This window comes from Apteryx mantelli, chromosome 4 (assembly GCF_036417845.1).
Source record: "Apteryx mantelli isolate bAptMan1 chromosome 4, bAptMan1.hap1, whole genome shotgun sequence".
Classification (NCBI taxonomy): Eukaryota; Metazoa; Chordata; class Aves; order Apterygiformes; family Apterygidae; genus Apteryx; species Apteryx mantelli.
Window position 1 is genome coordinate 25,027,127 of NC_089981.1, and position 12,458 is coordinate 25,039,584.

The 12,458-nt window shown below is 35.0% G+C and overlaps 1 protein-coding gene across 2 annotated transcripts in view; it reads right to left on the reverse strand.

Moving 5' to 3' along the window:
- Positions 1-12,458, reverse strand: part of CARS1 (cysteinyl-tRNA synthetase 1) — a 35,186-nt gene that overhangs the window by 12,859 nt on the left and 9,869 nt on the right. For both annotated transcript variants that reach the window (XM_067296030.1, XM_067296029.1), the window contains 13 exons: positions 11,979-12,067; positions 11,561-11,657; positions 10,976-11,074; positions 9,752-9,901; positions 8,338-8,478; positions 7,472-7,560; positions 6,227-6,348; positions 4,285-4,397; positions 3,606-3,734; positions 3,257-3,386; positions 2,827-2,930; positions 1,699-1,796; positions 9-198 (listed from right to left, as the gene is read on the reverse strand). In XM_067296030.1, the coding sequence (XP_067152131.1) occupies positions 9-198; positions 1,699-1,796; positions 2,827-2,930; positions 3,257-3,386; positions 3,606-3,734; positions 4,285-4,397; positions 6,227-6,348; positions 7,472-7,560; positions 8,338-8,478; positions 9,752-9,901; positions 10,976-11,074; positions 11,561-11,657; positions 11,979-12,067 (1,551 nt within the window). The remainder of the gene's footprint in view (positions 1-8; positions 199-1,698; positions 1,797-2,826; positions 2,931-3,256; positions 3,387-3,605; positions 3,735-4,284; positions 4,398-6,226; positions 6,349-7,471; positions 7,561-8,337; positions 8,479-9,751; positions 9,902-10,975; positions 11,075-11,560; positions 11,658-11,978; positions 12,068-12,458) is intronic.

Genomic DNA, 12,458 nt, shown 5'->3' on the forward strand with positions numbered 1-12,458 from the left:
TTACATACCTTTAGCATTTGAGTGAGATAGGAACTGATGTTTTCTAAAAGAAGTCTGTTTGGCATTTGTCTGGAAGATTTCTTTGCGGCAATATAGGAGTTGCTCTGACTGACTAATGAACGCATTTCTTCTAAGACAGAGCGAGTATCAATATTGTCACACAGTGCTTCATGAATTGCTGCCTTCTTGTCGTAAAAACTAAGAAGAAAAATTTTTTTTTTACTATTTATGTCAAAAGTATCTGCAATCTACTCTGAAGAATTTCTCCAATCTGCTCCGAAGAACTACTATCAGAAGAGTAAAGGGGACCTAAATGTGAGATAATCTTTTGTTGGTCACAGTTTATATTTGAAGAAAAATAGATGAGCAAGAGAAAGGCATCATCATGACTGCTGCTTTGCTTCTATGAACAAAGGCATGCAGGATAATCTAATTGGCAACAACTGTCCAAACAAAATAAATAAATACATAAATAAATATATTTTTTCCAGGAACTGACTTTTTAATACCAGTTTTTTACAAGCAGAACAATTTGGTTATTTAGTACCTTCCTGTATTTACTATATTCTTACAGTATTGCTCTTTTCTCCCTGTGTTTCAGCAGAGTTTTCTGTTTACTATCTTTCCACAGAGGAACACCAATTTGGAAGCTAAATTACCACAAACTGAGATGTTATGAAGCTGTTACAAGCAGATACAAGCAAAAATTTCATGCAAATGTTTCTAATGTTCATAAACAGGCATAATAAGTAAAAAGGTATACAAAGGGCCACTACTGGTTCAAATGACATGCTTTTTCCAGAGAAAAAAGAATGAGAAGAGGTTAAAAAAAAAAAAAGAGGCAAAACCAAACGTCCATGGAGTTTATCTTCCATTCCTCCCAGTCCTTTGTCCTCATCTTTCCACCTCTCTGTTACTATTTTTTCCTCCATTTTTAAAAAATGGCTATCTCCCCCAGCCATGAATTGAAAATGAAATTTTCAAAGTACATCACTGAACTGAAGCATCTGCACTTGGACATTCAACAGTAACCATCTCTGTTAACAACAATAAGCTGCCCTAGGAACAATTTAGTACTTCCAATAAGCAAGATACATCAATTTTAAATTTCACAAATAATAAAAAACACACAAGAAGCCGTTCATATTGCAAACAATAATGATGGTTTCATTATAAAAGTGAAACTGCAATATTAATATTCTCTCAATTCAACAGCACACTGGCTTTTCAAACATCAGCACTGATCTTTTCTTTTGTGCTTTTAGTCAAGTCATTTAACTTCAGTTTGTCTCAGTTTACTAACTGTACTTTGAAATGTGTAAAATACTATTTTTACAGTTCTAAACACTGTATCAGAATTATCAGTCATTCCTCAGATGGGAGGACAGAATTTCAAGTAATGAAGAAAATGACAGCTAGATAACAAAGTAGTTCTCTTTCCCAGCACAAATAGAGTGGTGAGGCATACAAGTGTACTTTAACGAAAGTGAAGTTATTAGTTTTATCTATACCTCATAAAGCTGCTGCCAGCTTAAATTCAGTAGCTTGTGTAGGACTTTGAGATCTTCACTGGAAGTGCTCCAGAAGTGTAAGTATCACTAGTAAGGCATTTTGCAAGGCGGGGGGGTGGGCAGGGAAAAAACGAAACATGCATCTACACGATGGCTATTCACAGAGAAGTAGGAATGTTCCACTCACTTTTTGTTCAGTTCTGCTTCCTGGTTTTCCCATTTCTGAAACTGGCCTGTCACATCAGTGGGAGCTCGAAGAATATCCTTCACATTTAAAAAGAATTCCTATAAAAGAAAAATATAGCTCAAAATCAGGTTAAGTTACACACAACCAATATTTACTATGAAAAGGTCTATTTCTTACTTAGCCTTCTAAAGTTGATGGTTTCAACACTATTTCAGCTAGGATCATTGAATGTCTGCCAAAACAGGGAAACCCACATATTTTGTGTAACCCTGTAAATCACAGTAGTACTGTAATTCAGTTCCATGTCTTGGCTCTGCCACTGCATAATACAACATGATACTCTAACATCAAGCTACTCAAACACAAATCTGTTTTAAAAAGTTACACTCTTTTTAGATGGGAGTTCTTAAGGCAGGTTTTTAAGTGTATTGCTAGCAATGTAAGCTAAAGAATAAAAATGGCTGTATAGCAAGGGGCTCTTTCAGGTGGGCATCCTGCTTGGTGAGAAGTCATTTTCACTTATTCCACAGCCCAAAGCAAATGCTTTACATAAAAAGCATAACAGCTTCAGTTGGAGAGACCAAGATCAATGACCCGAAAATGCTGTACAGCCTTCTTGAGGGAAATGTGATTTTTAATCACTGCTCCAAACTATGCAGAGAATAGTGTCTGATCCCTCACATCCCAGCTGCAAAACAAAGACAAATGCTTTATGTACATGGTGAGGAGATAAGGTAGGAATGACACTTCCCCCCCCCCCCCCCCTTTTGGCTGTATTTGTGTGAAGTCTGATCTGATAGACATATTATGAGAATGCATGCTGGACTGAGTCTTAAAAGCAAGGTAAGCTGAGAAAATCTTGCATACAAGTGCCAAGCTGCTCAGAGATGTCAAAACTCAGAGGAGCTGAGAGAGCACCCAGCTGCAGAAAAATGTAGCCGTCTATGGAATTTACGTGACTTCAGTGGTCAGTAGTAGCTAAACAAATACTGGGGGAGTCTACCTGATGAAATCAGAAGGCAGCTCCTTCTGGGGATATGACCCATATATCTTTGGGTTCTATTTCCTGAAGCATGTATGACAGCACAAAGTGTAGAGAGATGGAGGAAGGATGGAAAGCTTACTTACACTCATAAACTTCTCATATTGAATAGCTGACTCCATGGTATTATTTGAATAATCCAGCGTATCCTTCCAAGAGTGCATAAGGAAAGCCAACCGTAACTGCCGTGCTATCAGTTTTAAAATAAAAAAGGAAAATAATCATAATCAGAACCTAAAGTATTTTTATGGCCTCCGATACTGCAATTGATAAGAACATCACAATCTTGAATATTCTTACTTTCAATACATCTACCAAAAAGGGGAGACATTATCATCCACACTTTACAGATGAGGAACGAGGAAGCTATTCTGAAGTTATTTAGCTATTTAGTGATGAAAAAAAGACACCTGGAGTTAGTCACTTCTGGAAACTCCATTTTGTGCCTAAATAATAAAATTAACAATCACCACTCAAACTACATCAAAAACATTAAAATTCCAAAGTTATTTTTACCTGTATGCTTCCTCAGTGCATCTTTTATGGTAATGAAATTCTTTAAAGATTTGGACATTTTACAGCCAGCAATCGTTAAGTGGCCAGTATGCAGAAAATATCGAACCCAGTGATCATTTTCAAAGTATGCCTACAGCAAAAACAAAAGAACACGGAAGACCCAACACTGTATAAATATATATCACAAAACAGGATAATATAGGTATAAATAAATAATGAGAAAAAAGTTATGCTTATACAAAAGACATGTAGTATTTTAAAAATTAACTGATGGATCTGCATAAGTTACAGTCAAAACTAGCATGTAGCTTTCTCACTGGAGACTGAAGGCCATTGACAGTTCATTCACCTCAGACTGTGCCAGTTCATTGTCATGGTGTGGAAAACGGAGATCAAACCCTCCTCCATGAATATCCATTGACTCTCCTAGAATGGATCCAGCCATTGCAGAACATTCAATGTGCCAACCTGGACGGCCCTGTTTAGACAAAAACATTACTTCACTACTAATTAATTGTTTTCCTCTCCTGCCTATGTACCATTTCCTCATTGGTATGCTCCTAAACAGTTATACCTGTAAAGAAATGAGACACAGAGTTATCTAGAAAAAAAGATTCAGTCTCAGCTTCATAAAAGGATGCTTGTTGGACTTCAAGATCCAGTCTCAAATATATATCTGTGACGACTTGATTATACAGATTATACAGAACACAATCAGTACTTTTGATCACAAAGGGAAACAGGAAAAATCTTTGCAAATAAAGACTGTAGATAAGTAGGAGACAACTAACTAATAGCAGTCATCATAAGTCTGTGAGCAAACTTTTGTTTAAAAAGTATCTAACAGACAGATTCTGAATTATTAATAGATGCATTCTAAATCATTTAATGAACACGGCAATGGAACATACAATTGAATACAAGACCCCCATGATCTAGACATCATTAATATGAGGCATCGTATTTATTATAAAACATGGTATTTAATAAGCTGTAGAGGAACTAAATCTCGATTATAATGCCTTTACCTTTCCCCATGGAGAGTCCCACGAGGGCTCTCCTGGCTTGGAGGATTTCCACAAAGCAAAATCATTTGGAGAATGCTTTTCACTCAAGCGATCAGTTGAGATACTCAGGTCACCTTTCAAAAGAGAAAATACAAATATTTACATTTTATTTAAACACCAGCATTATTGATTCTTGTCTCTGTGAAAACTCACACCAAGTGAATTAAAAAAAAAATAACACTCAAAATTCATCATAATTAATCTTGCTGTTCCTTTGCTTTTGATCAATGCTTGGCTGACAAGAAAGCTTACAACAAGTATCAGCCACACTGCTTTTTAAGCTTTGACATATGAGATTCATCTACATTCTTTCTGCAGGCACAACTCCAATTTTGCACTTTCAGAAAAAGCAATACAAAAACACATCAAAACCTATATTCATAGGCAAATAAAGTAGCAGAATCAATTCACTCCAAAATTAGAAATAACAAAATTAAGACTAGAATTGACTTAAATCCACACAGACAATACGTTCATAGGATATTTCTTCCACCCTTTGTCTCAGTTGCTGCACAGGATGGCTAATAGTTGTTCAATATCTCTATATTTATTATCATTGTTTTCATCACAAATGTTTTGTGCATTAGTCACTGTGAGCTCCTTGTGATCATTTGAGTTGTACTCTTATTATAGCATCTTAACTCTTCAAAACACAGGGAGTTTACCATTTTTGCAGTATCAAGACTAAATAGGTTTAACAATATCACCTACCATATGAGAATCCAAGACAGAGATTAAAGCCAAAATTGTCAAGATTAAAGTGAAAATTGTCAACTAATTTTGATGTACACTTTGAGATACCTGCAGTCTATTTTTTTAGAATATCTCATTATGCAATTTGAATATAAAAAGCGTTATACTTCTACTTGCATTAGTTACAATTTTTAAAGCTTAGCAATTCTGTTGCCTCTGCAAGTCAAAATGACATTATCTGTCAGGGTATGGACAATCATCATGAATGAGTCAGGGCAGCTAAACTGAAAAGTGATAACTAGATATATGCATACTCCTAGTTACATCGATCACTCTGCATTGGTTTGTATTTGCTAAAGGAAACAACAATATAACGCTACTATCTGGTTATGTGGTAAAAATTATGCATTCATGTTACCACAAAGATGGTGGTTTAAGCTAGCACCTTTTACTTCACATTTGCATAGAAATTTCAGCTCTAAGGATTTGAATTAGGAAAAAATCCCATGCAGTTTAATGAAGCACCTCTCTCAGACATTGCTTGCTACCTTAATTTCCCCTATGACTTACTTAAAACCCTTTTAATATTCTGTTGATGCATTTTGTGGATCCTTTGCTACTAAAACTGCACTATGTTAGGAGGAGCTAACTAATGAGACATGTTTTATTGAGTATTTTAAGCTGTTCCTCTACTATGGCTCTCACCAAAAGACCTATATTTGGATTTAGTTCAACACAACAACGTTTACAAAGCAAAAAGAGTTCTCAGTATGACAGCAGAATAAGAGAGAGAAAAAAAATCAAAATATTTGTCATAAAATAGCTATAGCCTGGTAGGAAGGACTTTCACCTGGTGTGTGGGAGACTCACCTTTAAGTCCTTGCTCCCCCTACTTTGAACCAGATGAACAGCCAAATGACTTGGCTGCAGTCAAACAACTGGGCTATTCACAATTCTGATAAAAAAAATTGATAAAAATTTCATCCTAGAATGAAGAAAATTTCTTAGTATTTTCCAAATAAAATCCTCATGAAAGTGCTGGCTCAGGCTACAAAACCTTGGAAAACAAATCCAGAGGTAAAGGAAGTGCAGAATGTAAATCATGCAACTCTGAAAATAAGTTTGATGCATATCTCAATGAAATCAACCGAAAAGATTGACATCACATGTACCTACAGCAATTTAAGCAAATGTTTTTTCCCCTCTTTACCTTCACCCTCTTGAAGAGCTTTTTGATCACCTACAGCTTCAGGAACCAACTTAGCATAGGAGTGTTTCTCAGCGGAATCAAACTTCATAGTATCAAAGTACACAGATCCATTGGACACATACCTGAAGAGTTAAAAATAATTATGTAGTTAACTTTCCATCGACACTTAAATGAATTTTACCCCCCAAAATCATTACCTTATTTAAGCTCTCTAGTGAACCCACAAAGAGTATGGTATTGCTCAGTATGGTAAAGGTGACTTAGGCGAGCCTAAGTTCTTATACCTTACTGTAAAGACTTCAGACAAACCATTAAAAGCCAGGATAAAATGCATCAAAGGGAGAATAATTAACATTTTTCATTAAAATGTGTCAAAAGTATTGTAGAAATTTCTTCTCTTGGGACTACTAACCTGACATGTTACCTCTTAATATTTTGCAATAATATAGTATGAATCATGTTTGTTTCACAGTCTATTTTGTCCTCCTTTGCTAATTGTGCCCCACCACAGCCATGGCAGAGTCATGCTTCGAGACCACCATGAACACTGATACCTCAATGCAAACAATTCTGTACTGTCATTGTTTTAAGAAAAATTAAAAATGCAGGTTTTGAGCATGAACATGCAAAAGAAATGATGGCAGTTGAACTATAAGTTTTCTTTTTTCGTAATGAAAATATTTCCACATTGAAAAATTGAGGCTATTAAAAGAAAGAACACTCAAAGTTTTCAGTCTGGATTCTACCACAATACTTAAGAACTTCTGGAGAATTACCTTGTTTTTCACAAATAGCAGACAATAGCAGAAAAACAGTTCAAGTAGACTTCTCTTTTTTTCTTTTTTTTTTTAAACCTTGCTCTTTACAAATTATTTCTAGCAATCTACTCAGGCACTCACTTTTGAAAACCCTTGCTGAAGGCCTCGAGTTAAATCCACTTCAAGTCAATGGGACTTTGACTATTTGTTTTAATAAATGAGGATTTCATTCTACTAAATTAATAATCTAACATCTCTATTTTTAAGAGATCATAAGAAATACAGAGTACCATAAATTATCAGCAGAATAAAAGTTAGAGATTTTGTGCAAAGGAACCTGAAGTTTCTTTACTCAAAGAGACACAACTTCTGAAAGAGACTATATTGCATATAAAAACAGAGAAGACAGTTCACAGTAACTGCTAAAAGTCATTTTGGCTCTGATATAGTATGAACACACAAAAAAAGCTTTCACTAGGGAACTTACCCATAGCCATTATCCATAATCTTTTTAACAAATTCCACAATTTCTGGAACATATTCACTAACCCGTGTTAAAACATCAGGAGGTAAAACCTATAGATTAAAAAAAAAGGGCATTTTATATTTTTATATATATATATATACATATACACGCACATATACACACACACAAACATATAAAGCTTAAATGCTATACATTGGTTAAGTGACTTGCTCAAAAGCAAGTGACAATATAATCTAAGAGTCTTACTTCAAGCTTCCTGCTCTGAAACTTAACGTACTGCATTCATTTTTTATTATCCTCTAAGGCCGTGTTACCAATAAACTACTGCAGGAGATTATCAGCTATTTTATTTACTGCACTTCTGGCAGAACAGGCAATATGTCCATCCCTGATTTGGAGGCAATTAAATAAAGCTTCACTGATCTGAACCACTGCATATTCGCCTATGACAACCAAGGACAGGTTAATTTCTTCGCTGCTCAAGAGCAATACGCAGTGAATCTAAATGCTGAAGTTGGCAGAGCTCTCTGTTTTGTAGCTATTAGCCTCCGTCTCAAATTTCTGGATCAGTTTAGAATTACAGGCCCATTTTACACCAAGAGGAAGGGATGGGCGCAGATGTGAACCTTGATGTCTAGTTAACTGGTCCTGGTAACATGCACAGCGGTTTTAAGATTGTTGTGATGGAAACAGAACAGGTCCTAATTTAACAACTACCCTATTCACATTACAGATTAAAGGAAATACTTTATCAATAAGGTTGAAATTTGAGTTTTTAAAAACCTATTAAGGGGCTAATTTCTATTCTGGGCATTATAAGGTGTGGCATATACACTTTTAAAACAGAAAACAGTTTATAGACTTACATTGAGAGCTTTCATGTCTTTATGAAATTCCGCTTCCCAGAATTTGGGGAGCTTAGAGAATATGGAATTGTCAGTCACCTGACTGCCAAACTGTGTGTCCAACCAGTCAGACAGCAAATCTTTTGCTTCTTCGAACAGTATCTGTAAAACAAAAAAATTTTTTGTGCAACTGACCTAAGACTTGCCCTGTTCAAACTCTGCAGAAAGACTTTGTTCTGAACAGAAAGGTTTGCCTAAGGAAAAAGACACCTGGCTATTAATATAGAGCACTCCTTGCTTCTATCGTACTATTTCTATCATACTATCATACTTATCATATTGCCTTTCATATATTTGGAAGAAACAGAAGATAAACAAATAATTGATAGCTGTCTTCATATCAATCACTTGAATAGGCATGTGGAATTTACACTGTAAACACAGGGTGGGATCTGCAGTTATATCACATCATTCATTCCCCCCATTACTAGTGGACAATCCTAACAGAAACCTTGCTTTGCACACTGCCAAAAAGTGTTTGAAAGAACTTGAACCTCAGCAAGGATACACTTCTCAGTCATGTGTTAAAAGATGGCATCTTGTTACAACAAGAGATCACCCATAAGGTGCAATTGCTTAGATTTTAGTTGTTTTTAAGTACTTTTAGGTCAGTATACACATTTTTAAACACACCTGATACTTCAGTAACTGGAATTATTTTAAGATAATTGAGAGAGAGATACTTCTCAAGAAGGGGGCACATACCTTATGCCTCCTACAGTAATTAAAACAAATAATCTGAAAGCAAGAAAAGATGAATGTGGAAAACAGTTACTGAAAGACAGTAATTATACTGTCTGAGCTGGTTACTGGGACAGTACCAAAGCTCAGTAAAGTCAGCAGGGTTATTGTCACTAATCATAATGGTCTTTGGATCAAATTGAGCATAGTTGTGTGTGTGTTGGGTTTTTTTTGTTTGTTTTTGTTTTTGATGAGAAACTTTTCTACTCTGATCAGAGTCACAACACTTGAGTAGAAAACTGAAACCTTGTGTATGCATGTACAACAATTTATGGTATGAACTCCTACTGAAACTAATTCCATCAAGCCAAAAAGCCAAAGGGAAAGTCTAAATCTATGCAAGAGAAAATCCCTGCTGGAAAGTTAAAAATAAATGAGTAATTATCACAATTGGGGTGGGGGAGTGGGGGGGTGTCATTGATAAAAACAGCATCCTAAAACTATTTAGCTGAACTCAGGAATAGAATTTACTGTATTGGGTGATAAGGACTGGAAGATCTTCAGGCACACCATTCTTCTTTTTATCAAATAAAAATTTCCAAAATATGTTTCAGAGAATAATTACAAATAAAATATTATTTTTAAAAAACTCTATTATAAGCCAAATATCCTTTTAAAACAAGCTCAAGCTGACCTCGTGATATCTGTTGATCTCTTCTGTGGGGAGTTTCTCTCGCACAGCTTCTTCCAGAGGGTCAAAAGCAGACTTCACTGCACTCTGAATTCTTTCCAACATCTGCTTTTTATCTGGGTCTGTTGTCTCATTTAATTTAACTGAAAAGAGCTACAATAAAAAAAAAAATATTTAAAAAAGCATCTACTACAATAGGGCTATATTCCACATACAATATATATCTTAGCCATATAGTACCTTGCTTGTGATGAATCATACATTATCCCATATGAACCACTGATATCAAACTACTGAGACTAAAACATACTCATCAGAAACAAAGGTGGATGAATATATTCACTAGTCCAAAAAAATGTATTTCACATCTGAATTAAGCTTTATATTGCTGCATTTGTTCTTTTTCAAGAAGTTTTTAAATATTACAAAATCATAATTACTGTTATTTTGTAATTTCCATTTTCTATGCAGTCAATCACCCTAATTACAGAGCTGGTTATCCCAAATCTGAAATGGAGAAGCACAAATGTGAAACACAGAGATTAAATGCTAGGCTTAAAGAGCATGTCAAGCAATGACAGATTTGGGCAAAAATTCCAAGCATCCTATTCCCAGGCCTGTATTCAGTTCATCAAGACCAATGATCTCTGCGATCAGCAGTTCTAAAATGACCAGAGAACCACCTTCCCTGACCTTTAACCCAACATACACAATTTATTAAATGCCAGAAGCTTTGCAGACTTTTGCTCTCTCTAAAGTCTGTCAATGATACGGAAGGGTAATTCTTACAGGTGTTTACAGTTTAAAAGGCTGTGGATATACCACTATTTAAAAACTGTTTTGAAGAGTTACTTTGAGTTTGAATTCTAACAAACATCCAAGTGCTTTTTGACTCGTTTTCCCAATCCTCCAACAAAATATACATGCACACACAAAACAGCTCTATGGACATAAAAATCAGGCGTGACTTTTGCACAGATAGATCTTGTCAATTGTGTTGAAAGACTTCAGCCCATACTTCTAAAACAATGGATCCAAGTGATGGGCCATTCTAATAACAGTTTAATATATGTTTCAGCTTGCGTGGTACCAGCTCAATAGAATTGAAACAAGTAGAAAGTTTAAACAAGTAGTAGCAAGAGCTAAGCTGGAAACATTTTTTAGATGCTTTGCTACATTACTGCATAAGAACTTAAGGTATTAGAAAGGGTTAAATACTGAACCCACCTCTGAGGCAGCTTTAACATCTTGAAGTAGTTGAGCTGGTGTTGATTTGTTCTCCCTATACTGTTCAAAAAGGTAATTTTGTCTTGCTCTCTTGATGATCTAACAAAGCAGAAACATGGCAATATTTTTGTGAAGTGGCATATATTTATAGAATATACAAATAAAATCTATTACATACGAATGACTTTTCAAAATCCCTACAAATTTAACAAGCTACAAGAATTACAGGCAGCAATACAAATAAAACACACCACACGGAGCTGGTTAGGTACTACAGCAGAGTTAGTTAAGTACCTCAACAACAGAGAATGAAAAAGTCCATCAGAACAAGTTATCTTTGTAAAATGGTTAGTCTCCATTATTTGTAACAGCATTCATTTATACACAAGAAAACAGGCTCTGCTAGCGTAGGAATGCTAAAGAAGTGAGAAAAATCAATGACTTTGCATAAGAAATATATGTCCCAGTTAGTCAGTACACTATTTATCTTGGCTTATGAAATGGCCATTGCACTATTTACGTAGAACTCCCTTACTCCCATGCTCAAACTACATTATTTCAGATTGCAATTTAAAAAGACCTTACCTTATCATCAATATCTGTAATATTCATACAATAGAAAACATCAAATTTAAAATAATCCCTAAAGACTCTTCTCAGGATATCAAATGAGATGTATGACCTAAAAATACAAAAATATGTAGGGGAGTTTTTACTGTACACTTCAATCACCATTTCTATTCTAAGCATAAACTACTTTAATTTTGGTGCCAATAAAATTTACAGCAATTTTAACCTTCTTTCATCTACTAGTAAGTTTTTATTACACAATGACATAATATAAGTTATAATATGCTTTTTCTAACCTCAAATCCTGAGTGTTGAGTATAACAAGACTATTTTCCAGTAGTACATTAATCTAAATAAAGTACATTTTTCTATTTAATCTTTTGCTTACTATAGAAACTGTTACTACTTGTATCAAAATCAGGAACTACGGTACCTGGCATGTCCCATGTGAGAAGCATCGTATACTGTTGGACCACAGCAATACCATGTGACCTTTTTTCCATTCTGAGGCTGAAATATTTCCTTAATTGAAAGGGAAGGTATAGTGAGCAGAAGAGATTGAAGACATACGGTCTCAGTCCAGTAACATCACAAATGAAAGATCAGAACATGAAAAAGACTCTGTGAATTTGATTCACAAAAAAGTAATTGCTATTCTACTCTCAGTTTTACTGTAAGAAAAGACCACCACTACCTTTACCATATAAGAGAGAGAACAGAATGTGGCTGCTTATGCTATCTGCACTCTATCAAACAAGATACCAAATTATAAAGATTTGGATTAGGCAGGTCACTGTTCAACCTGTGTATACAGAGGGAAGATTAAGCTTTTTTTACATTGAAAAATGTTGTACACTATAAACATTTCACACATACTTGTATACTACCTCCCATATAACATTAGTACTTTTCA